This window comes from Neophocaena asiaeorientalis, unplaced genomic scaffold, assembly GCF_003031525.2.
Source record: "Neophocaena asiaeorientalis asiaeorientalis breed wild unplaced genomic scaffold, Neophocaena_asiaeorientalis_V1.1 scaffold501, whole genome shotgun sequence".
NCBI classification, from domain to species: Eukaryota; Metazoa; Chordata; class Mammalia; order Artiodactyla; family Phocoenidae; genus Neophocaena; species Neophocaena asiaeorientalis.
The window spans coordinates 1,264,531-1,288,476 of NW_020172678.1; the positions used below are offsets into that span (position 1 = coordinate 1,264,531).

General features: G+C 53.5%; 1 protein-coding gene across 3 annotated transcripts; it reads right to left on the reverse strand.

Moving 5' to 3' along the window:
- Nucleotides 1-1,595: 1,595 nt before the first annotated feature.
- Nucleotides 1,596-21,080, reverse strand: DNAJB12 (DnaJ heat shock protein family (Hsp40) member B12). Of its 3 annotated transcripts, none has more exons than XM_024739745.1 (9): nucleotides 20,869-21,080; nucleotides 12,891-13,071; nucleotides 11,533-11,678; nucleotides 9,337-9,522; nucleotides 9,138-9,217; nucleotides 7,085-7,194; nucleotides 5,450-5,622; nucleotides 4,639-4,736; nucleotides 1,596-3,451 (listed from the first exon to the last, which is right to left on the reverse strand). In XM_024739745.1, exons 1-9 carry the CDS (start codon nucleotides 20,999-21,001, stop codon nucleotides 3,422-3,424), a joined length of 1,137 nt encoding a protein of 378 aa, XP_024595513.1. In that variant the 5' UTR covers nucleotides 21,002-21,080; the 3' UTR covers nucleotides 1,596-3,421. The 3 variants fall into 3 exon arrangements, with proteins under 3 accessions (XP_024595513.1, XP_024595515.1, XP_024595514.1); XM_024739747.1 differs by having other exon boundaries at nucleotides 4,592-4,736; XM_024739746.1 differs by having other exon boundaries at nucleotides 4,586-4,736.
- Nucleotides 21,081-23,946: the final 2,866 nt, after the last annotated feature.

The following is a 23,946-nucleotide window of genomic DNA, read 5'->3' on the forward strand; positions in this document are numbered from 1 at the left end:
AAGACCACCCAGCTAGTCCGTGGATCAGCCCAGGAGGCAGCTGGGCTGTGGGGTCCACACTGACACCCAACTGATCCACCACACTACCTCTGAGGTGTGACTCCAGCTCAGGGAAGCCGCCCTGCATAGCAGGGTGGACGCCTTTGTCATTGCCGGGAGAGAGAGTGCATGGCTCATAAGGGCAGCCCGGCCCCAGCTCGAGCCCCTCAGATTAAGTCTATTTCCTTAGTGTGGTCTTTCCCCCCTTTCCCACCCTTCTGAACTCAGGACTCCTGCCACTCTACTTGGCACGAGTGGGTTTGATCCCCTCGAGGACAGCAAATGTTTTCAGAATGATTGCTCTGCCACATAGACCCCAAAGATATGCACAGCTTCATGGAGACCCTTGGGCATCACCTTCCCTACCCCAGACCTCAGTTTCCTGCTCTGGGAAATGGGCAGACTTGCTCAAATCACATGGTGTGACCTTTGGTAAGGATTCTGAGCTGCTCCAGAGCCAACACCATGTCAAGTCTATTTACCCGAATCTGTCTGTGCGCCTGCCCTCAACAACCAGGTGACCCTGCCCAGGGAACTCGGGGCGCGGATGAGGTTACAGTCGGGCTGGGGTGTGTGTTCCTTGCCCCTTGGAGCAGTTCCTTTCTCGAGACCTGGGGGCAGCCTGGGACAAGGAGATAAGCTGGCTGATCCCAGGAGCCTGGATGGACTAGGCGCTTGTTTTGCCACCTGACAGTGGGTGGGGACGCTTGTCAAAGGCTCTTTTTTGCAGCAAACAGTCGACGGCGTCTGTCCCACCCTTTTTGGCTCACGGAGCCACACAGCCGAGGGCAGGGGGTTCGGGTGGGTTAATGGGGGCGGCTGGCAACGCCCCTGCCAAGTGCAGCCAACAAGTGGCAGCTCGCAGACGGGGCTGGGCAGGCTGTGGTGACCCGGGTGGGGGCAGCCAATGAGCTCCCGGGCTGCAGTGGCACCACCGGGCAGCCTGCCTGTCTTTGGCTGGAGCGGCAGCAGGAGGGGCCTGGGGCCACCAGTCAGGGCTGCTGTGCCCTGTCTCTGGGAGGCCCGGGCAGATCTGCTGCTCCATTCACGTAAAGCCCTACTCGGGCTGCCATATTTCGAACTTCTCCAGCCCTCTGGGGGAGGGTGGCTGGGAAAGCTGTGCAGCCAGAGACGGAAAGAAACTTGGAGAACTTTTCCCTTGCTCTGGGCCAGGGTGGGCTCGAGCTCCGGGCTGGGGAGAAGGGAAATCTGCTGGGCTCACAGCAGGCCTGATGGAATCAGAGGGATGGAAGGGAGGGAGCAGGACCAAGGGGAGGCAGGGGCTGTGATCGTGGCCTGGGCTGCCCACCCTGGACTGGCGTCAGGGACCCCAGGGCCCTGGCCTAATTGAGCCTCTTACCCTTTGCGGGGATGGAGTCAGCCCTGGAACAACACTTGTGACTGAAGCGGCTGTCAGCTGGGGCGAGGGGACATTCAGGCTTGCCACCAAAACTCCCGGTGGTATGGGCTGGAGTCAGCAGCAACAGGTGCTTGTGCCCTGCTCCCCACGCAGCTCAACCCCCCTTGCTCAACACAGACCCACCAAGGCCAACCAATCACATAATAAACATATATTTATAGATATACAATTTCAGAATTCTATTTCAAGAAATACAGCTTCTCAGTGGATCCATTAGGATCTATGTTCTTATTGCACATGGCTCAGCCTGTCTAGGGACATCTACTGAGACCAGAGGGTTGGGGTGGTGGGAGCCGAGCACCAGGGCCACCACGGGCAGGGCGCTCTCACCCACATCCAGTTCTGAGCATCTCTTTGGGCAGGGGGCAGGGAAGGGCGCTTCATCACAGGGCAGGACCTTGTTTAAAAACCGTATTTGACATTTCTCCTCAACCAAGCCCCTTTTCCCAGCAAGAATCCTATTTGTTGGGGGACTTTTATAAAAAGAGCCAAGAGAAGCTCTGGGAGGGTAGTGATCCCCTCCTGGCTGGCAGCTTGGGGTAGTAAGGCTTTGGAGGATGGCAGGCTCAATGACACACCCACCACCAGAGGAAAATTTGGGGAAAACGGTCATTCCAAAAGGCCCAGTATAAACTGTGGGAATAAATAAAACCTCCCTCCCTTGCCCTGGCAGCAACTGCTGTGGAGAAAAAGCCTCATTTGAGGGTGACCATAAGAAAACCCTTCTGGTTCAGGTGCATCCTTTATCCAACGTGCAAGAGAAGGCCGGGTGGCATCATGTCCACGGAGGGTAGAGACAGAGGCGCCCACGGTCATGGACTTTCTTCAGGAGTCGGCTTCTGCCCCAGCGTCCTGGGCCCCACGTGGTTGACTCTGGGAGGAAAAGCCTTCTGGAGTCCTTGGTACATGGCTTAGGAAAAACCAGTAGCAACAATGGGGCTGTGCCCTGGGGCACCTATAAGGCAAAACTCACATAGGGACTAAGCGGGGAGGTGGTCAGGCAGAACCTGGCTCCCCTCTCCAACACTGCTGCTCTCAGTGGCAGTGGGGGCAGGGGGCTCCCGGGCACCAGGACAAAACAAAGCGCCCACCTGAGCTGGCCAAACTTGCGGTGGGTGGTCTCATCCCCACAGGCCATCTGGGGCCTCTGCCATGACTCAATACTGACCTGGCACCTGGCCCCAGGAGTCCTTTCTTCCCCCGCAGCCTGCTCCCCTCCGGTTTAACCATATAGCTGGCAACCTTCCAAGTTCTCTGTAGATTTATGCTATCATGATTACAGCTGCCGTCAAGAACAGGCTGGGGTTGAGGGGAACGTTAAAAGCTGTGGCCCAACTTTCCTCATGCTGTCAGCTACGACTAATGTCTAGCCTTTGAAGGACAAGGCTGCCTTCCCCAAACAGGCTTTGTTTTCTAAAACAGGGAAGAAATCAACTCAACAACCAAATCCCTGCATAGTTTAAAAAGTAGACTATATCTCTATATATCTCTATATCTTTATATGTGTTATTTACATATAAATAGATACATACATATACACGCATCTATAAATTACATTCTACAGAGTTCTCTTTCCTCCTCCTCTCTATCCTTGGCCCACACCTCTGATTACCTCCACTGAGGTGACTGGTGGTAGCTCCTGGGAGGGGGGAAGAAAGGCAGTTGGGTACCCCCTCCCCAGCCCTTCCTACAGACATTTGCTGCAAGTTTTACATTCCACTTCCGTTGTCGTGGTTTCTGTATCCTAGGAGAGAGCCGACGAGAAGCCTGAGCTTCTGCCAGCCCTGGGAGGAAGGGAAGCAGCCCCACGTCAGGTTTTCCTGCCTGTCCTAACAGCTTTCTGCAGTTACTGGGTGAGAGAGGGGGCAGTTGTGCAGCGTCCGGCCTCCAATTCCATTTTAATTTTTTTTCTTTTTTTGTCTTTCCTTAAATATACAGTTCGTCACCTTGGCTCAGTGCATGTCACCACAAATTCTCCAGGGATTTCATAGTCTGGGGAGGAGAGTGGTAACAGTTAGCTTGGCAGTTACGTGCCCCAGAGCCTCCAGCTCAGCCCACACTAACAAGCCAACTCCTCGGCCCTGTCCGGCGCTGCCCACCTCAGCCCCTGCCCCGTCGCCCTCCTGCAGTCTGTTTCTCTCTCCCAGAGGCACCAGCAAACGGCCTCTAAGCAGAGTCTGTAGCTGGATCCCTGCTGAGGGGACACAGGCAGAGGAAGGGGTGGGCAAGCGGACCAACACAAAAAAGAACCATTAGCGGCTCTGCCCACACTCCTCTGGGCTTGGTCCAAGCTGTCCCCTCTGGCAAATGCTGGGAACAGAGCCTGCTATCCACACACAGGGGTAAAGGAGGCGGGGAGCCTGCGACCAGCACCTTTTTCCCCCACTCATTCTGTGCTAAGGGTTCTCTGTTCCTTCGACCCTGAACTCATGACCTTCTGTTCCCTTCTTCTGACCACAGGTGAGAGGCCTGGGCGGGCCGGATGCCTGCGGCTTCCAGGTGCAGTGGTGTTAAGAGTGCCTCTGACCCCACCAGACAAGGACCAGTCTGGGGGCACGCGCCCCTCCTGCTCCCAGCCTGTCGGCTCCCCCCCGGGGCGCTGTCTGGCTGCCCAACCATCTTGTTCCATTTCCTCCTGCCTGGAAGGACAGGGGAAGAGGAAGGGCTCTCGGCCCACCCGTTCCCACGTGGCTCATCCTGGTGTCAGCAGGGGAGTGTCGGGGGGGCTTTCGGGGGCCCAGTAATCCTCGGCAGCCTAAATCCCAGGGCACAGATAATAGTCTGCTGTACTTGGGAAAGGGCCATGGGGGACTGGATGGCTGAAGTAGACCAAGGAGGCATGAGTGGCCCTCAGCAGCAGCCTTGGGCACCCCACAGCCCCACAGCCCCAGAGTCAGCAAGCGGGGCAGGGTGCTGTGGAGGAGCACTGAAGGGCACTAAGACTTCAGTTTCCCAGCACACCCCAGAGCTGTCCCAACTCTGCAGGCTGGAGGCCAGGCTGGGGACAGGGAAACTGTGCCACGATCACAGGCTCCCTCCCTCCCTCCCTCCTCCCACCCTCCTCTGCCTCATGACTGAGACCAGAGCTGCCAGGAGTTGCAGGGCAGAGGAGGCCCTGGCTCATACTTGGACCTCGGTGGCAGGCTGGCCCAGGACTATCCATGCAGGGAGGCCTGCACCTCTGACAGTCGGTTACAGCTCGGGGTGCCCATCTTCTGTGCTTTGTGGTACATATCTGCGTCGCCAAAGTAGCGGGCCCGGTACAGCAAGCCTTCCTCTGCAAAGCAATGTGGCAGGGTTAGGGCAACCTCTAAGGCTGCTACGATGCCTGCTTGGCCTTTTCGGGAGGGGAAAGGTAGTTACAGGCCCAGGAGCTGGGGCAGAGCTGGCTTCCCTTAGGGTAGACCCTGGAGAAGGAAATATGGTCCCACCTTGGGAGCATAATAGAGGCCCCTTTCTACAGAATATAGGTGAGGCCAGCCAAAGAGAGAACCTGTTATTCTGGTGAGACGGCCCCAGGGTCCCACGGATAGATCCAGATGCCCAATCGGTGGGTGGGGAGGAGAAATGTTCCAATCTCTCTCTACATACTTACCTGCGGCAGCCAAACAACAGGCTGATTGCAGTGATTTACGGGAAGCTGGAGGACATCTCCAGGTGGCTCCTGGCTCCCAGCCCCAGGGAAACACAGGGGTGGAGGCTGGTTCTTGGCTAGGACATGGCTGGCGCAGGGCAGTGCCAGGTGCTGCGCCCACAGATCACTGGGGGAGCAGGGCTTTTTCCTTCCCTGCTCTCAAGCTTTGTGCCCCCAAACACACACACACACACACACACTCTCTCTCTCTCTCTCTCACACACACACACACACTCTCTCACACACATACACACACACTCTCTCTCACACACACACACACACACACTCTCTCGCACACATACACACACACTCTCTCTCTCTCTCTCTCACACACACACACACACACACACACTCACTTTGCTGCTTCTCCTTCCAACAGTTGTTTCGGAGATTGGCAATATAATCGTCTTCCACATTCCGTTCAACCATTTTGAGGCTGGAGCCTGTGTACTCCTCAGAGAATGTGTCTGCCACGTAGTAAACGACGTTCAGGTGGTCAGTGACTCGCCTGTGGACGTGGCCCACCGACCTGGCCAGAAACAGACCAGGCACAAAGTGGGCTTGGGTCCCCAGGCCCAGGGCAGCTCTAGGGATGACTGGGGCTCCCAACAGGAGGCGCCACACAGGCCACAGGAGCAGCTGCTTCCTTCCCAAACTAGAGCAGGAACTCCACGCTACCCAAATGAGGGTGTGGAGAAAAGGCAGGGGGTCCCTCCCGTATGAGTGGCACAGACTATGGCAAGGGCTTCCTCAGGCTCTCTGCTTACCACACTGCTGCTGGGAGGGCCTGGTCAGGGAAGGAGGGAACCCGGAGCGAACACAGGCTCCACCTCTAACGAGCTGTGTGACCTGAGTTCCCTGTGCGTCCATTCCCTCATTCATACCCTAAGCCAATCGTTGCTAAGGGCCTGCCTGTGTATCCAGGAGCTCCCGGTATAGAGTGAAGAGTCTTAGGAACAAAATGACAGGAAGGATTCCAAGGAGTTGTATCCTTCCATCTCTTGGATTCTATCTTCCAGCTCCAACTGCAGGCTCTGCAGGCTCAGGGAAGAGCCTCAACATGCAGACAGGAGTTAGTGCTCTGGTGAGAACAGGCCTTGTCTGCCCATTCTTGCCTCTCAGCTCTCGGGCTGCAGAGAAAAAGGCTGGCATCAGGCCACAGAGCGCCTGTGCCTGCTGGTGTGGGTCCAGTGGACCGACTCTGCTCCCTGCTGGCTGAGAGGGATCCTGCCAGGCTCCCAGGCAGAGCCAGGCCACTAGATGGGAGCAGAGGGCTTCCAGCAATAGAAGCTGAGCACCAGCTCTGTATCAGATCCTGGGCCAGGTGCTGGAAATAATTGAGGGGAGCTGACGCTTTAAAAGGGCAAATAACTTGCCCAAGTTCACTATCAGTGGTTGAGACCATATAGTCATTCAACAAATGTTGTCAAGCATTTCTAATGAGCCTGGCATTTTATGTGTATTACTCATTTATTTTTCATAAGCAGCTAGATGTTATTATTCTTCCCATTTTATAAATGAGGAAACCAGGGCTCAGAGAAGTTATGTAACTACTCCGGGGTCACACAGCTGCTTAGTTAGTAGAGGAGCTGGGATTCAAAGCCACCCTTGCTCTGACTCTAGAGCCCCTGTTCTTCCCATGGCCCCAGGACCCCCAACCAGAATGGAAGAGAAGCGGTTCTTATTTCAAGGTTTGCAGATAAGATCGGGAGAGTGTCATGCAGCCTGTGAAATCATATGCAAACCAGGTGTATGTGCAGTGTTCTAGGGAAAAGATCTGCAGGTTTCATTGCATTTTCTTAGGGGACTATGATCCTTATAAGATCAAGAACCTCAGCTTAACAGGGAAAGTCTGGATTCTAATCATCTTTCTGCATTTTGATCAAGAACCTGCAGGACAAGGATGGGAAGGAAGGGCCCTGATGGGGGCTGAGACTCAAAGGCCCCTGTCTACCCACCATCCCGGCCTCACCCCAGCCGCAGGTACTCACGGTCTCAGGCTGAGGCTGTAGGGTGGACTGGAAACCATGAGCTGGCTGAGAGCTGACACGAGGATCAGGATGAGGATGGGCATCAGCTGGACAAACACCCCCAGCCCACCCTGGAGGGAAGAGCCAATGGTCACCCAAGCTGGACCTGGGTGGGGGGCAACGCTGGCGGCAAACGCCTCCAGCTCCCCCAGCACAATGGAGTCCAGGTGGTGGCAGCCAGCTGCCATGCAGATAGGCCATGACGCCGCTCCCTCCCTTTCCCTCCCACGGGTCCCCAAAATACAGAAACTCCTCTACCTGCCAGTTTCCCCAGATAAAAACAAAGCAGCAACTGGGGTTAAATGCTGGGGTGGGAGGTGGGTACACGTATTTACTTGTGAGAGAATACCAAAAAAAAAGCGAGCAAAAGTGTCTGCCTCCAGACACTTGGGAGGCAGGGCTGGAGGGAGACCTTCCCTATATACACCCTTTTGAATTCTGAAACATATGACTATATAACCAATTTAAAAACTGCCAGTTAAGAAATTATAAATAAAAAAATTTGTTCACTGTGTGATAATCTGTGATTTAAAAAACTCTTCTGTGTGTTAAATACACACAAAATAAAAGTTTAAAACATGGATAAAAACAGAAGGCCACATTATCAGAGCAAGAGAGAACCCCTCTGCCTGGCATAATTTTAAATATTCTGCAACTGTCCGCAGTATTTTAATCTTAGCTAACTGCTTTAATTTTAGTCAGCCAGCTGGTCTTATAATCTGTGGCATTCAAAATATGTTTGATGCACTGTCTTGTTATAGTTTTGTATACATTTTTTCTAATAAAATTTATTTATTTATTTATTGGCTGCGTTGGGTCTTCGTTGCTGGGCACAGGCTTTTCCTAGTTGTGGTGAGCAGGGGCTACTCTTTGCTGTTATTTATTTATTTATTCATTTATTTATTGGCTGCACTGGGTCTTTGTTGCTGGGCACGGGCTTTTTCTAGTTGTGACGAGCAGGGGCTACTCTTTGTTGCAGTGCGTAGGCTTCTCACTGCGGTGGCTTCTCTTGTTGCGGAGCATGGGCTCTAGGTGCGTGGGCTTCAGTAGTTGTGGCACACGGGCTCAGTAGTTGTGGCTCGCAGGCTCTAGAGCACAGGCTCAGTAATTGTGGCGCACGGGCTTAGTTGCTCCGTGGCATGTGGGATCTTCCTGGACCAGAGATCGCACCAGTGTCCCCTGCACTGGCAGGCAGATTCTTAACCACTGTACCACCAGGGAAGTCCCTGTATACATTTTTAAAGAGTGCTGAAAAGAAGCAAGAAGAGCCAGCCCTATGTTGTCATGCTTTACAATTCTATCATTAAGTTTAACTTTCCGTTGCTTGGAAAATGTCACTTAGGACTTAACCAAATTAACCGGGACTTCCCTGGTGGTGCAGTGGTTAAGAATCCGCCGTCAATGCAGGGAACAGGGGTTCACACCCTGGTCCCGGAAGATCCCACATGCCGCGGAGCAGCTAAGCCCGTGCACCACAGCTACTGAGCCTGCGCTCTAGAGCTGGTGTGCCACAACTACTGAAGCCCCTGCACCTAGGGCCCGTGCTCTGCAACAAGAGAAGCCACCGCAAAGAGAAGCCCACATGCCGCAACGAAGAGCAGCCCCCGCTCACAGCAACTAGAGAAAGCCCGTGCACAGCAACAAAGACCCAATGCAGCCAAAAATGAATAAAATTAAATCTTAAAAAAAGGAAAAAACCCCAAAAGAACAAATGGACCTGACAAAGGCCATTCACACTGGAACCTGCCTGCAGGTAGAGAAATTTCTGCATTACATTCCCCAGCAGAGGCCATGAAACCCCCACTCTGGCCGTGGGTGCTGGGCAGTATGGTTCCCTCTGGTGTCCCTCAGCAGGATGGCACAGGGGGGGCCAAGATGGCTTCCCGGCTTAAGTTCTGGGGGCACTGCTGCCGCAGAGTGTCAGCGAGGGGTATCACTCCCCAGCCCAGGCCCCATCCCCTCGGGTGTCACTGGGCACCCTCCCCATCCCCTCCCCAGCGCTCTCCTCACTCACATCACCCTGGTTCTCCCTGCGGTCCTGCCTTTGATGGTACGTGTAGCGCATGCGGCCATTGCTATAGACATGGACGTTACCTGGAGGGTCAGAGGGACGGAGTCAGGAGTGGGGCTGCTGGAAACGGGAGAGGCTGGCATCCAGTCTCCCACCATCACCACCAGGGAGGCCTGGCTGTGGGGACAGCGGGGGGACTTACTAGATGGGAAGCCACCTCCAAAGAACATGTTGAAGAGGTCTTCAGGGGAGATGTCAGCTTCAAAGCCGCGGTGGAAGTCCCCGTGCCCATGGCCGTGCCGGGCTGCCTGGCTCTTGTCATCGCCGAACTGGTCATACTGCTTCCTTTTCTCTGGGTTGCTAAGTACTGCGTATGCTGTGCCAATGGCTAGAAAGGAGGTAGAAAGGTCAGGCCCGAGGATGCTGGGGGTGTGGCTGGAGGCGCCTGTGGCGGCCAAGCACTCACTTCCTTCAGGTACTCAAGTGCTGCTCTAGGAAGCAGGAGTCCTAGGGGCCAGCGGGAAGTCTGGCTGTTGAGCAAGAGGGGGCGGGTGGGGGACATGCAGGAATACCTCTACGTGAATGCAGGCAGCCTGGGCCGGGTGGAGGATTAATGCTCAGGCTCCTTGCTCTCCACTTCGCGATGATGGTCCGATTTTTTCTACACGCCAGGCCCTTTATGGGCATTATCTTTCTTATGCCTAACATCCCATCTCCATTTTACCAATGAGGAAACTGAGGCTCAGAGAGGTGTAGTGTCAGCTCACGCAGGTCTGATGCTGCAGAGCCAGGAATCAAACCCAGGTGTGTCTTGCTTCAAGTCGGCTCTCTGACTTTATGAAAACCACCAAAACGCCCCCACCTCATCACTCTCTCTTGGGGTGTCCAGTGGGATCAGGCACCCCCTTTATGGAGGGTATGTAATCTTGAAGTCATAGCACGACATGAGGGCTGCACAAACATGTGGTGTGCTGCTATAAACTGGAGAGCAGCAGGAACTCCCAGGAGGGGCCACGTCCCCCGGCTCACCAATGCTGGCGGTGTGGCAGGGCGAGCCCTGTCTTCCCTGGGGTCCAGGTCCCAGCTGCTCTTCCTTGGCCCAGCCCAGGGGCCTCCCCATTAGAGCCCCCGAGGTGGGAGGCCTGTGCCCCGAAGGCCCCAGCTCCGAGCCCTCCTTCGTCTCTTGCTCCTTCGCCAGCGGCCCACTCTCTCAAAGGAGGAGGTCAAAGCTGCATCTCTTCACAACCTGCAACCCCTGAGAATAAGGAGAATGTTCCTCCTCTTCCCATTGTGACAGGCCCCGAGGCCAGGTGTGGTCTCTCAGTGCCTGTAGGGCAGGGCTGCAGGCAGAGGTCAGGGCTGGAGAAACATTAACCACAGCTACCCTGCCTCCCCAGTCCTATTCTCCTTCTTCCCCTGGGGCTGGTGGACCAGCAGCGGGGGAAGATGCCTGCAGACTGCCTCACTGGGGACCAACCCTAAACAGCCTGCCATGGAGCACCTGGGGCAGCGCTGTGAGACGGCACACTGGGTCTTGGGGTCTGCTCTGCCGCAGACTCCCCATCTGGCTGTGGTCCCAGCCCCCGTACTGCACAGCACCCTGCTTGGGCCAGACAGGGCTAGTCACCACACCATCGCCCAGAGGGAGTGAGCCTAAGATCCTGAAGGTCCCACTGAGGACAAGGTGGGTGTGAGAGAAGAGATGTCTGTGGAACTGCAGCGCCCAGCAACTCAGTGCTGGCACAGAGCCCGCACGTGTGCCTGATTTGTTCAGTGAAAATATAAATGATTAAAGGGTAGCTTATCATTTCAGCCAGAACTGAAGCACCCACCCCAGAACCAACAGGCCCTGAGGCCAGAGAGACTTTCACGTCCCCCCAGGGCAGGCCCTAGGCTGTGTGTGGTGTGAGAGGGAGGGTGTGTGTGTGTAAAGAGGCCGGGGTGGGTTGGCCATGGCTGCTGGTGCTGAGGAGGCCACCAAGCTCTGACTCAGGGCCACCTAGTTTCTCAGCACAGGGAAACTATTACCACGATCCCAGGATGAGGACGTGAACACGGGTGAGTCAGGAGGCCTGCTTCTGCCCCTCAATCACCATGTGACCTTGGAGAAGCCACCTGGCCTCTCTTGCCTCAGCTCCCCGCCTGTAACCCCCAGGGATTGAGGGGCAACGAGAGGGAGGAGTGGCGCCATCTGTGCTCTGACAGACCATGTGGCTGTAGGCGGCTACTAGGACCTTCTTCCCAGGAAGCAGCTCCCGAGTTGGGAGGACTTGAGCCACTTCCCAAGGCCATTTCCTGGAAAAGCCCCTTCTCCCTCCCTCCCTCCCTCCTCCCCCCAAGGCTCCCTGCACACACAATTCCATCACGGTAATACACTAGGGAACCAGGGCCAGCTCACCTTTGAAAGCTTCAGTGGCGCCAGGCGCGCGGTTCTTGTCAGGGTGGAACTTGAGGGCCAGTCTGCGGTAGGCCTTCTTCAGGTCCTCATCTGAGGCCCCTCTGCTCACCCCCAGGATCTCGTAGTAATCTTTACATTGCTTGACCCTAGAGAAGGGAGTGGAGCTTGGTGGGGGACCTCTACGTGGAGAAACACGTAGGGGAGGTGTGGCGGGCGAGGAAAGAGCAGTGTGGGTGCACAGCTCTGAGCAGGCTTGGGGACCAGCAGGACAGGCCCAGTAGAGACAGCAAGAATACACTCAGGATTTAAGAGGGGGCAGTCGCTGTTTTTGCCAGGCCAGGAACCATTTCCCTGAGCTAACAGCACCCTCACTGCAGGCAACCACAGAAGGACTGTCAGTGTCCGTCCATCAGGGGCTTCTGCCCAAGGGCAGGTGTGTTCCAGGCTCTGCCAGCTCTACTCTCTTGGCTATCCGAGTCTGAGGGGGTAACAGAGAGGCCAGACACGGCAGGTGTCTGTTCACCCCATCTCAGGGCCCTGAAGAGACGCTGTTTCTCTTCCACTAATTCTTATTCCTGGGCTCCCTGGAGAACCCCTGACTCTTGGCCCACAATCAGTTTCTATTGCTTATAACCCATGGGCTTGTCTGGTCAAAATCCTGTCTGGTCAGAAAGATGTAAATTTGGCAAATGCTTTTATGGCAAACTATAGTCACGCTGGGTCACACAGAGGCTGAACCCCAGACCTGAAGCCTGCCAATGTCTTCAGTAGCAGCCAGGACCATGTGGGAATGACTGCAGAGGGATTCCCGAGGCTGGCTGGTAGGGAGGCCTCAGGAGAAATGGGAGGAGTAGCTACTCCTGAGAAGCCTTGGCTGGACCGTCTCAGCCTGGTAGTGAGCTGCTCTGTGCAGGGTCGGCCCAAGCCTCGGAGGGATAACCGTCTCCTGTCTCCACTCTACCCAACACAGGCTCTGATCTGAAAGGGCCTTTGTTGGGGGCAGGAGTGTGGGTTGTGGGAGTATCTGGAGCGGGAGACCAGGCCTCATCTCTGACAAACAGGGCTGTGTAACGAGGCCCAGGACCTGCTGGCCAGTGGCAGAGGAAGCCGGCAGTGTCAGCATTTCCAGCCTCTGCTGTGGGTTGTCTTGGCGGGAGGAACAGTGGAGCCCTGAGGCCGGCACTCCAGAGCCTTGTGGGAAACAAGGAGAGGGTCTGGTGAGCTCGACTTCTTGAACCTCCTCCAGCCTTAAGACCCTCCCAGGTGAGGTGGATGACAGGCTGCAGGAAGCCTTCTCTAGAGTTGAAAATGTCCCAACACACCAGGCTCTCGCCCCTGCCTGCCGCCCAGCCCTCTACCTTTTCACGGCCGCTACTTGTTCAGCAGTGTAGCCTTTGGTGCTCTCTCCTCCTCCGGCTTCACCGTTGGCCGAGGGGGTGCCGGCCCCACCTGCTTTCCTATGGGTCGCCTGGGTTGCCTCTGTGGGTTGCGGTTGGTCGCTGGCCGACTGTGGTTTCTGGTTGAGGGACTCGATCAGGGCTGTGCAAAAGCAAGGAAACTATTCAGGGCTCCTCCTCCAGCAAGGCCATGTGCAATGGCTGAGGGACTGCCTGGCCCTGGGAGATCCCGGGACCCCCGCATCCCACCCAGTCTTTTTCCCAACGAAGCTCGCTCCTTCCCTGACTTGGGCCTGTGGAGGGCTAACGGGATAGTTGCCTGCTCTCTTAGGGTCCACAGTTCTTAGGGTATAGATCTTTGTTTGTTTTTGCGGTACGCAGGCCTCTCACCGTTGTGGTCTCTCCCGTTGCGGAGCACAGGCTCTGGACGTGCAGGATCAGCGGCCATGGCTCACGGGCCCAGCCACTCCATGGTATGTGGGATCTTCCTGGACCGGGGCACGAACCCGTGTCCCCTGCATCAGCAGGCAGACTCTCAACCACTGCGCCACCAGGGAAGCCCGGGTATAGATCATTTTTAAACTCAGCATAAAAATAAACCATTAACGCTTTAGGTTTTTTAAATCCCAAAGTAATGTGTTTAATAGCCACCTTCCATTGAGTGAGAAGATGGGCAAAGTACTCTGTAATGGGGATTCCACTTAGCAGGACCATCTGAGTCAGCTGGGGCTGGTCGGAAGGCTTCCTGGAGAAGGCTTCCTCTCCCTTAGCCATGGAGAGGAATGGGGTGGGGCAGTGATTCTGCCCCAGAGGGCCAGGGGTGGTGTGAGACTCAGGACTAACATCTGCTGTGCTCACTGCTTGCTATTGTTTACCTCTTCCAAATGGCTGGCCACATCAGATGTCCTACTTCAATGTTCATAGTCTATACAGGGCCTTAGCTGTCACCCTCAGAGAGGGTCACAGTTATTCAAACCCAAGTCCTTGGTGCCTGCCGACTCAATGAGGAAAGGCCCATATCTCTGGCAGGAGTCCCCTGTGCCCATTTATTACAGGCACAAAACCAGCTCTGAGCCCCCTAGTCATGCCTGGGGTACAGCGCCCTGGGAAACCAGGCATCTGGACCACTGCAGGGACCCAGGACACCTCTGTGCAGAGGAAGGATGGCAGCACAGTCTGGATGGTCATCAGCTTCCTTCAAATGTGCCAGGTGCTTGCAGGGCTCCAGGCACCGTGCTGGGTGTCAGACACTCTCTACTGCGACGCATGTGGGTCTCACCCAAAGCCTGGAGCAGGGCTCGCTGAGAGCAGAGCACTGGGGCTCAAGTGGACCACTGTGTCCTGAGCCACCGCTGTAAATTCACGTGTCCTCACTGAGTCAGCAGCTGGGAAATCCCAACAGAGCTGACAGGTGAGCCTGCCCTGCATGATGGGGTGGAGAGGCCCCTGTAGCAAAGCCTGGGAAGGCACTCAGAGAGGAGAGAGTGATGAGTGCTCACTATGAGTCAGCAGGCCTGGACATGGTGCTCTGCATGTATTCACCCATTTAATCTTTTTTTTTGTGGCACGCGGGCCTCTCACTGTTGTGGCCTCTCCCGTTGCAGAGCACAGGTTCCGGACGCGCAGGCCCAGCGGTCACGGCTCACGGGCCCAGCCGCTCCGCGGCATGTGGCATCTTCCTGGACTGCAGCACGAACCCCTGTCCCCTGCATCGGCAGGCGGACTCTCAACCACTGTGCCACCAGGGAAGCCCACACCCATTTACTCTTGATAGTGACTTTAGAGCTGGGTCTTATTACTGCCATCCCTGTTGTAAGGGAGGAGCTGCGTTTGATCACCTTGCCTGTGGCTATACAAGATGAGTAGCAGCACTTAAATTCCAGGATGTCCAGCTCCTGAAACCATGCTCTTGACTAAGTTGCTATCCCAGAACACACGAGCCTGGCAGGGGGAGCCCCTTCCAGCACAGCTGTTCCAAGAGAGAAGTTCATTCACAAAGACCCAGGTTTCAAATCTCAGCTCAGCCACTTCCTAACACTGACCCTGGCTGAGCTGTGAAATTGCTCTGAATCTCGCTTTCCTCACAGTAGATAAGGATGAAATGAGATGTGTATGAGCACCTGGCACAAAGACTGACATAGAGTAAAAGTTCGAAATGAGGGGCTGCTAATACTGTGACCTGGGCTGATGGACTGGCTGGCCAGGGAGGTGAGGGGACCCAAGGTGTGGGCGCTGGGGACCTGCAAGTCTTAGGAAGGCGAAGTCTCAGCACCCAGCAGGCTTTGGACCCAGTTGTAACTGTGAGACGTCCGGCCATCCCAGGCTCCAGGTCTACGCCAGGCACCAAGGAAATGGCAAAGGAAGAAACCAACAGGTAAAGCGATGCTGATCAAGATGGCACTGAGGGAGGAGCTGGTTTGCTGGTTTCCTAGGGCTTTTAAAGAAGCTGTTTATTTCGATTTCTCTGGAAGCCCCACTGGTCCAGGCTGATGCCGAGGACAACGTGAGCAGCCATTCCGTTGCTGTAGATGCACCGGGGCATCGGCCAGGAGAAGGGATGGACTCTCTTCAGTACCTTTCAGGGAAGAGTCTGGAAGCTTTTTAGGCAGTTACACGGAATCAGCCCCTCTAATTTCCCTACACTGCAGAAAGAGAGCCCAAAGGGGAGTGGATGTGCTCTGGGTCACACAGAACGTTCCTATTTGAGGTGGCAGTTCAAGATTTCTGGTTGTCGACAATTGTCTCTCTTGTGGCCTGGACATCCCCTCTGCTAGGCTCCGAATGTGACCGCCTCATCCTGTCTCACTGTTACATCCCTCATGGCACAGTGGCTGACAGACAAAGTAACAAAAGAGTAGGAGATAGAATAGCTTAATGTGGCGATAGAGTTAGACAGACATGACTGGGTTCAAATCCTGACTCTGCCCCTTCCCAGTAAAGCTGGCAGACATTTAAAAAGAAGGGAAATTGGTGGAAGAGACCAAAGCTGAGGTGGGAGCAGTAGCAGCTCAGGTAGATGTGAGAGCATTTCTACGCCAAAGCTACTAGCGGAGGCCCCTCCTCAAACCCAGACTGGAGAGTCAGACTGCCCGCTTCAAACCTGGCCTGCCACTTGCTATCAAGAGTCACCTTGGACAAGTTAACTTAGCTTCTCCATGTAGAACTACCTTCCTCAAGAAACTTGCAAGAGTAAATCAGTAAATGAGTGAATGCTTACAAAGAACTGAGCACAATGCCCAACAAACACTGTGTCATCTGTTACGGTAACTTCATCTCCAGGTGTCTCTATGTACCTGCAGTGCCCAAGCTGAGTGAGGAGAGGGAGGCTGGATTAGGGAAAGAGCCTGGGAGTGGGGCTGGACAGTCTGGGGCCTTTGCTAATTAGCCACGTGGCCTTGTCAAGTTACCTAATTCCTCAGTGAAGACACAGTCCCTGCCCTCACAGAGTTGTTCAGGGGGGTAAGTAAGATTCTATGAAATAAGGTAAATGGAAGGACTGATCGCACAATGGGGGGTGTGCTCAGTCCTTCGACAGACAGCCCCACCCTGGACCTTGCCAGCCCTGGTACATCCCTCATTCCTGGACCCTGAATGCCAAACTCTCTCAGCTACCAATCCTCCCTTCTCCCGTGCGCTGGCCTTCCTGACTTAGCCTGGACCCCAGAGGCAGCCATTGCATAGAACCTTGGGCAGCCTTTGGCATGGACCTGGAGTCTGGGACGGCCTGGCATCTCACGGTTACAACTAGGTCCAAAGCCTGCTGAGTGCTGAGACTTTACCTTCCGAAGCCCCGAGTTCCCCAGTGCCCCACCTTGGGATCCCTTACCTCCCTGGCCAGCCTGCTCCCGTGGCTGGCCAGTTCATCAGCCCAGATCACAATATTACCAGCAACTCATTCTGCACTGTGTCAGTATCTGTGCCAGGTGCTTCCACTGAATCTGAGGCAGCCGAGCTGTCCTCCATGGCTAACCCTCACTTTGTACACTGGGGAAACTGAGGTCTGCAGATGTTCTCATCAGCTCCCTGGAAAACACAGTGCCTTCCATCATTGCCTGCAGTGAAGCCAAGGGCTACCAGGCTGCAGGGGCTGGATAGAAACTCTCAGAAAGAGAGTTTCCCTTCTTTTTAAAGGGCCCCAGCTCAGGGCCCCGCTACATCTGTCCAGCCCTCGGTGCCTCCCCACCCCACCTCCTGTGGCAGAGTTTCAGGTCCCCTCACATCCTTTAACTGTGAGGTCCCCTGACCCTTTGAGGTTTCTCTGAGCCTCCTCCCACCCCAGCCCTCCGCCTGTCCTTCCACTTCTCCAAGACCAGTCTTCCCCCATGCTCTTGCCCCTCTCCCCTTCATTTCTCGACCTGCCCTTTTCCCACGTGGCCTCTGCAGCAACTGACAGTGCTGCTCACAGCCTCCCTGACACATGGCTCCGTGGCTCCCTGGCCACTGCCCTCTCCTGGGACTGCCTCTTCCTGCTGTTGCTCTAGCTCACTCTCCTGCTTCCTCTGTCTCTGCCTATTGCCTAAGGGCAGATGTGGCAATGGTTGTGCCTGCAGCAGCCTCTGCTACACGCTTCACACTTTCCCACAGTGACCTCAGCCAGGCACAACTCCAGTGAGCTCCATCCAGCTGATGACAGCAGACTTTCACCTGGAATCGGGAGCTCTCTCCTGAGCTCCAAGCTGACAGCTTCTTTGGAACATCCCACAGGCACCTTGCACTCTGCCCATCTCTTCCCACCCATGTTCTTCAGCCTTGGTTTCTTCCTGGTCACACAGGCTTGAATTCTGAGTCCCTATTTCTCCTCAGCATCCTTCTCTCACAGAAGGCTCAGTACCTTTCCTCCAGTGACTTTATCCTGATCCATGCTGCCTTATCTCAGGCCCTCATAACTCCTAACCCACACAAGGCAAGTGTCTCCTAACAGGTTTCTGCCTTGAGTCTCTCTTCCCACTCATTAACCCTTTATGCCGTTCTCTATTTTTTTTTAAATAAATTTTATTTATTTGTTTGTTTTTTATTTTTGGCTGTGTTGGGTCTTTGTTGCTCTGTGTGGGCTTTTCTAGTTGTGGTGAGCAGGGGCTACTCTTTGTTGCAGTAGGCGGGCGTCTCATTGTCGTGGCTTCTCTTGCTGCGGAGCACGCTCTCTAGGCACACAGGCTTCAGTAGTTGTGGCACGCAGGCTCAGGAGTTGTGCCTCGCGGGTTCTAGAGCACAGGCTCAGTAGTTGTGGTGCACGGCTTAGTTGCTCTGCGGCATGTGGGATCGTCCCGGAGCAGGGCTCGAACCCGTGTCCTCTGCATTGGCAGGCAGATTCTTAACCACTGCGCCACCAGAGAAGCCCCTATGCTGTTCTCTTTTTAAGAACAGTACCCTTATCTTCCTCCTGCTATCAAATACTTCAGTAGTTTTTCCATTAACTACAGAATAAAGTGAAAATATCCTGGCATGGCAGGAAAGAATTCCCACCATCTGGCTCCATCGTATTTTCCAACCATAGTCCTCCCGCACTCAAATTACTACCGCCACAGCCTCCACATCTTGTTAAACTCAATCCCTTCCCCCACACCTCTTACAACTTGCAGCCTCCATGTCTTTTTCCCCCGTATGCCCTTCTCAAGTCTCCTACCTTCCTCCAAAGTGCAGTTCAAATGCGGCCTCCCATCCTACTCCCTGAAGCCTTCCTTCGCTGTGATCTACAATTATTTTACGTCCCCGTCATGATACTGCTTATAGTGTATCCTCCATGCCGCCCCCGGCCCCCATACTCCCCTCCACCTCAGCAGACTGAACTCATGGAGGGAAGGGACTGGATTTTTCACAACCATCTTTAGGTTCTCAGCATCTAACACTGTGCTTAATTTTTGTTTAATCACAGCTCTTGTTTTACGGTTTGCAATATTACGTTTTCTGTAACTCTGTCTCCTTCACTAGATCGGAAACTCCTTAAGGTGAACAATCATGTCTTACCAATCTTGTTATTACCACTTAGCAACAAGCAGAGACTTTACAAATGAAAGAAAAGAAAGAAGTCTTTGCATTAAATGCGTATCCGGAATGAGTTCAAACTTTAAACATCAAGTGTAGACAACTACCTAATATTCTTTCCCCATCTCAAGCCCAAATTACCCCCACATCCTTGTCAGCTCAGTGCAGGGCTGCAGATGGCACAAGGTGAAGTTCACAGAGACTCACGAGCCATATACTCTTTTCAGAATAACATGAATATGACAAATATGCAGCAGGTCCCTCTTCTGCCTGAGCAAATTCCAGTACTTGTGCCCCAGGAAGGACACCCATCCAAGCACCTGAACTGGACGAGGGGGCTTGCTGACAGAAGAGCTCCACAGGCCATGTTGTCACCATCCTTTCTTGGCTGCCTGTTTCTGAACCCTTGAAGTATCAGTCAGAACGCTGAGAGCTGGAAGCCCCCCCTGCCCCATATAGGGGGCTCCCCTTTTACAGAGTGTGATTTCACAGAAAAGTTCCTTGAGCAGGTTACCTCAGGAGTCCTGGAAAATACAGACTGAAACTCTCTCTAAGGCAAACAGGCCAAAGATCAACCCGCAGAATCAGGAGGGAGAAAAATTCAGGCATTCCAGGCTGCCTCTTCCACCACTATTACCCTTTCTCAGTTGCATATCGCAGGTAAGAAGGGTTGGAAGGCTGACTGATGCTGTTCAGTTTCACTTCACTCCTTTACTAAACATGTAGAGAGTCACAGAACTTTCCAATTTCTAGCTGTGTAATCCGGGTAAGTCCCTGGCCTCTGAGGTATTTCCTCATCTACCGAACAAAGGTAATGATCTTTGCTCTGCCTCCCTGATAGGGCAGGCTCAAGAGAGAAAATGCGCTGAAAGAGCCTCTCTAAACTGAGAAGCCTATGGGTATGATTGTTATTCACAGTATCTGTGCCAACCCTCTAATTTTCCAGTTGAGGAAACCCAAGCTCAGAAAGATCACATGGTAGCAGTTAGGATGAGAACCCGGGTCTTCTGAGTATCTGCTATACGCCACTTTACTAAGTGGTAATTGCAGGCGCAAACTCTGTATGTTTAACGGACAACCTCTTTCTCCCCTCCAGCGTGTATGAAGAAAAACTCCAAAGAAGACTTAGGTTAAAGAAAAAAAGGGTTCCTGGGTAGAGGAAGATGATCAGTAGTAGAGACAGCCTCGCTATTCCCTCTCTGGTTTGGAAACAGTCTAGGGCCGCTTAGCAGCCTGTGGCTGTCCAGCCGTCCATATGGCCGGCCATTGATGGACTCTTGGGGGCGAGGGTGGGTGGGGGAGGATAAGGCCATCGCTCTGAGTCTCGCAAGCGGGAAAAGAGTCTCCAGGAGGGAGTGAAGAGCCCGGTCTCAGGACAGACGCTCCAAGGTGGTGTGTGGAATGTGAAAAAGGCAGGCTCTAGTTTGGGGAGGGTGGTCCCTGGCCCTCGCCCGGAGACGTGCGAGGGAGTGAAGATATGGAGATGCCTTTTTAGGCCGTCCGAAGGTCGGAAGTCCTCTTTCCCTCTATAGAACTCATTCTCTCCTTCAGAGGAGTTATCTTTATTTTCCTGAACTATAATATTTCTCAGGCCGGCAACTGGCCTTGGGCCACCGAAAGGCCCCTTGGGAAAAGTAGTTTCGATTTCTCTTCCACGTAAGTTCCTTTCGCCCCGTCTGCCAGCGCCTCTCATTCTTGGGAACTCCAAATCTCAGAGCGTTCTGCAAGAACCTGGAAATCTGAAGTCGCTGTCGCCCCTGTCATCAGGTGTCCAGCATCCCGGAGAGGCGTGGGAGCCAAAGACTACACCTCCCGGCGGCCACCGCGCGTCTCAGTGCGCAGGCGTAGCCGCGCCTCGCCACCCCTCCCCCTCCTCCAACTGCTCCTGTCGGTCCGTTCCCGTATTCCCCCCATCAGTTCTAATGTCCCCTCCGTGTCTCCGGCACCTCACACTCACCGCGAACTCGCGGCGTCGGGTACAGCCGCTGCGCCTTCTCCAGGAAGCGGAGCGCCCGGTCAGGCTGGTTGCTCTGGATGGCCTTGAGGGCGATGCTAATACAGCGCTCGGCTTCATCCTTGTTGGATTCCATGGCGGAACCAGAGCGCGGAACCTGGGAGGGGGAGGCCGGGAGAGCGAAAGGCTGAGCCAGCACCCGGCGCGTCGCGGGGCAGGCGGTCGCAGGGTGATGACATAAACCCTCCGCCCCGCCTTTTCCGAGATTTGAGCGAGGGCGGAGGCGCTACCGTATGTCTTCTAAGAGGGGGACGTCAAAGTGAGGCGCCAAGGGTGCAAGCCCACATTCCTGGAGTCCAAGGGGGCATATTCGGAGGTCTTAAAGTTTTGTATGCTTGCACGTTCTTGGTAGTAACTCTATGCGTTTGAGACGAATGTCTCTTATTTATTCATTCAACAGATATTTATTGAGTACCCACTATTTGCCTGGCTAGGTATGCAGTAGGTGAACAAAACAAAGCCCCTGCCTTCATGGAGCTTACATTCTAGTGTGTGTAGTGGGGTGGGGAGACGTCCAATAAAGAGATATATTCAAATAGTGATTGGCGCTTCCCTGGTGCTGCAGTGGTTGAGAGTCCGCCTGCCGATGCAGGGAACACGGGTCCGTGCCCCGGTCCAGGAAGATCCCACATGCCATGGAGCGGCTAGGCCCGTGAGCCACGGCCGCTGAGCCTCCGCGTCCGGAGCCTGTGCTCCGCAACGGGAGAGGCCGCAACAGTGAGAAGCCCACGTAACGCAAAAAAAAAAAAAAAATTGATAAATGCTATGAAGAGAAAAAGAAAAGATAAAGAAATAAAGGGACTGAGAGTGGATGGTGCTATTTTAAACAGCTTGATAGGAGAAATCTTCTCTCAGAAGCTGTCATTTTAATAGAAATCCGAATTCAGGAGAGAGAGAGAGAAAGCAGGTATTCCAGATGTGACTACCTGGAAGAAAGGTGGTCCAGGCAGAAGGAAGAGCAAATACAAGGGCTCTGAAAGGGAAATTTTCTTGGTGAGTTATTACAGATCAACAGGAGCATGTAGGATTCCACCGTAGAGTGGAATCCAGTTCTGTCAGGCTTTTATGCCTACCCATCAATCCAGTGAAAGCAGTCTTATCAACGTTACCAGTGACCCACTTCGGCAAATCCATCAGTCATTTCTCTCTCTTTAAAAAAAAAAACAACTTATTTTTGGCTGTGCTGGGTCTTAGTTGCGGCATGCTGGATCTTTAGTTGCAGCATGTGGGATCTAGTTCCCTGACCAGGGATCAAACCCTCTGCATTGGGAGTGAGGAGTCTTAACAACTGGACCACCAGGGAAGTCCCCATCAGTCATTTTTCAGTCCTTATGTGGCCTTCCCAGCGAGATTTGGTAAGAGTTTTACTACAGGTGAGAGTTCGGGGGCTACTACTATAATCCGGGTGAGAATTAATAGTAATTTGGATAAAGGTGATGGTGGAGGTGGCGAGAAGTAGTCAAATTCTGGATATATTTTAAAGACAATCAAAATGATTTTGCCGATGGATTGGATGTGGGATGTGAGAGAAAGAAAGGAGTCAAGGATGATTCCAAGATTTTGCCCTGAGTAAGTGGAAGAACAGTTTCCATTTACCGAAGCTGGGGGAAGATTGTGAGAGGAGCAGTTTGGTAGGAGGAATATTAAATGTCTGATTTAGGGTGTGTTAAGTTCGTGATGCCTTTTGGAGTCAAGTGGAGACGTAGAGTAGGAATTTGTATGTAAGTAGGGTGTAAGGAAGAGGATGGGCCTGGAAATATAATTTTGGAAATTATCACTATATATAAATGACATTTAAATCTTCGAGGCTAGGTGGACAAAGAAATACAAATAGTATTTAAAGCCGTGGGACTAAATGCCCCAAGGAAGTGAGTGTAGGTAGGGAAGAGGAGAGGTCTGGTTACTGAGCCCTTTGCCAGTTTCATATTTAGAGGTCTGGAACAGGAGCATCCAGGAAGGGGGAATGAAGAAGCAGCTCGGCAAGCCAAGAAAATTACTTTCACTTAACAAATGTTTCAAGTGGGAGGGAGGGGCCAAACTCTGGTAAACCCTGTGGGAGGACAAGCACTTGTGAGGACTGAGAAATGACCAGTGGATTTTACAAGGTGGAGGTCGGTGGTGACCTTGACAGGACTGCTCTCAGCGGATGATAAGCAGTGAAAGCCTGACAGGAAGGAATTTCAGAGAGTGAGTGTAAGGAAGAAATGGATGAAGAATGTGGGGAATGTGAGGAAGACTGTGGGGAAGTTTTGTTTTTGTTTTTTAAGATGGGATATATTATAGCATTCTGTGATAGGAATTATTTAATTGGGTGAGAAATTTTGGTAAAAGGAAAGAGAGGAGACAATTATAGGAATAGACAGAGGAGGTGGCATACCGGGCATGGTGATGGCATGGCTTTAGATAGTGCCATGGACAACTCATTGATTTTCAGGAGTGTGGCTAGGTATACTGTGGGCCAGCTGGCAGATCTAGAAGTGGGAACACAAGGAAGTTCTTTTCAGATAGCTTTTATTTGCTCAGTGTAGTAAGAAGCAAGGTCATGGCCTCCTTGGCTACAGGTTCACCCTTGGAAATTTCTTCACATCCAACCTTTCTTTCCATTCCCACTGTTCTCTTCCCAATGAAAACTCCAAGCTGGGCTGTAAAGAGTATCCTGGTGTGAAGAAATCAGCGTCTCCTTAATAAGACAGCCCTACGCTTAGAGAAAGTTAAGGTCTCCACAAATTGATCGGTCCTTCATGTGTGTTAAAGGATAAACACTGGGGCACCTTTCAAATAGCCTCTCTGAGGTTTGTTGACCGGGACTGCTAGGTAGTCCCCTCTCTTGCTAAGTATCTCTTCCATCTCCTGAGTGTCACGAGGCACCTCCCTTGTCAGGCTGGCAACAGGCACATCACTTTGTGAGAAGGGTGCCCCTGTGTAAAAGGCCTGTAATTTGTTGTGTTAAGGAACTGGACTGTGATTGCTCAGCTACTGGCTTGTAAGCCCTCCTCTCCTTTCCCACAAGGCATATCAATT

Bases quoted from the DNA above. Each gene is read 5' to 3' on its own strand.
- DNAJB12 (XM_024739745.1), bottom strand. From the start codon at position 21,001: ATGGAATCCAACAAGGATGAAGCCGAGCGCTGTATTAGCATCGCCCTC. The intron at 4,737-5,449 runs GTGAGTGTGTGT...ATTGCTTTGCAG, and splicing joins TTGGAAGGAGAAGCAGCAAA to AGGAAGGCTTGCTGTACCGG. The intron at 3,452-4,638 runs GTGCAGGCCTCC...TCTCCTCCCCAG, and splicing joins GCTGTAACCGACTGTCAGAG to ACTATGAAATCCCTGGAGAA.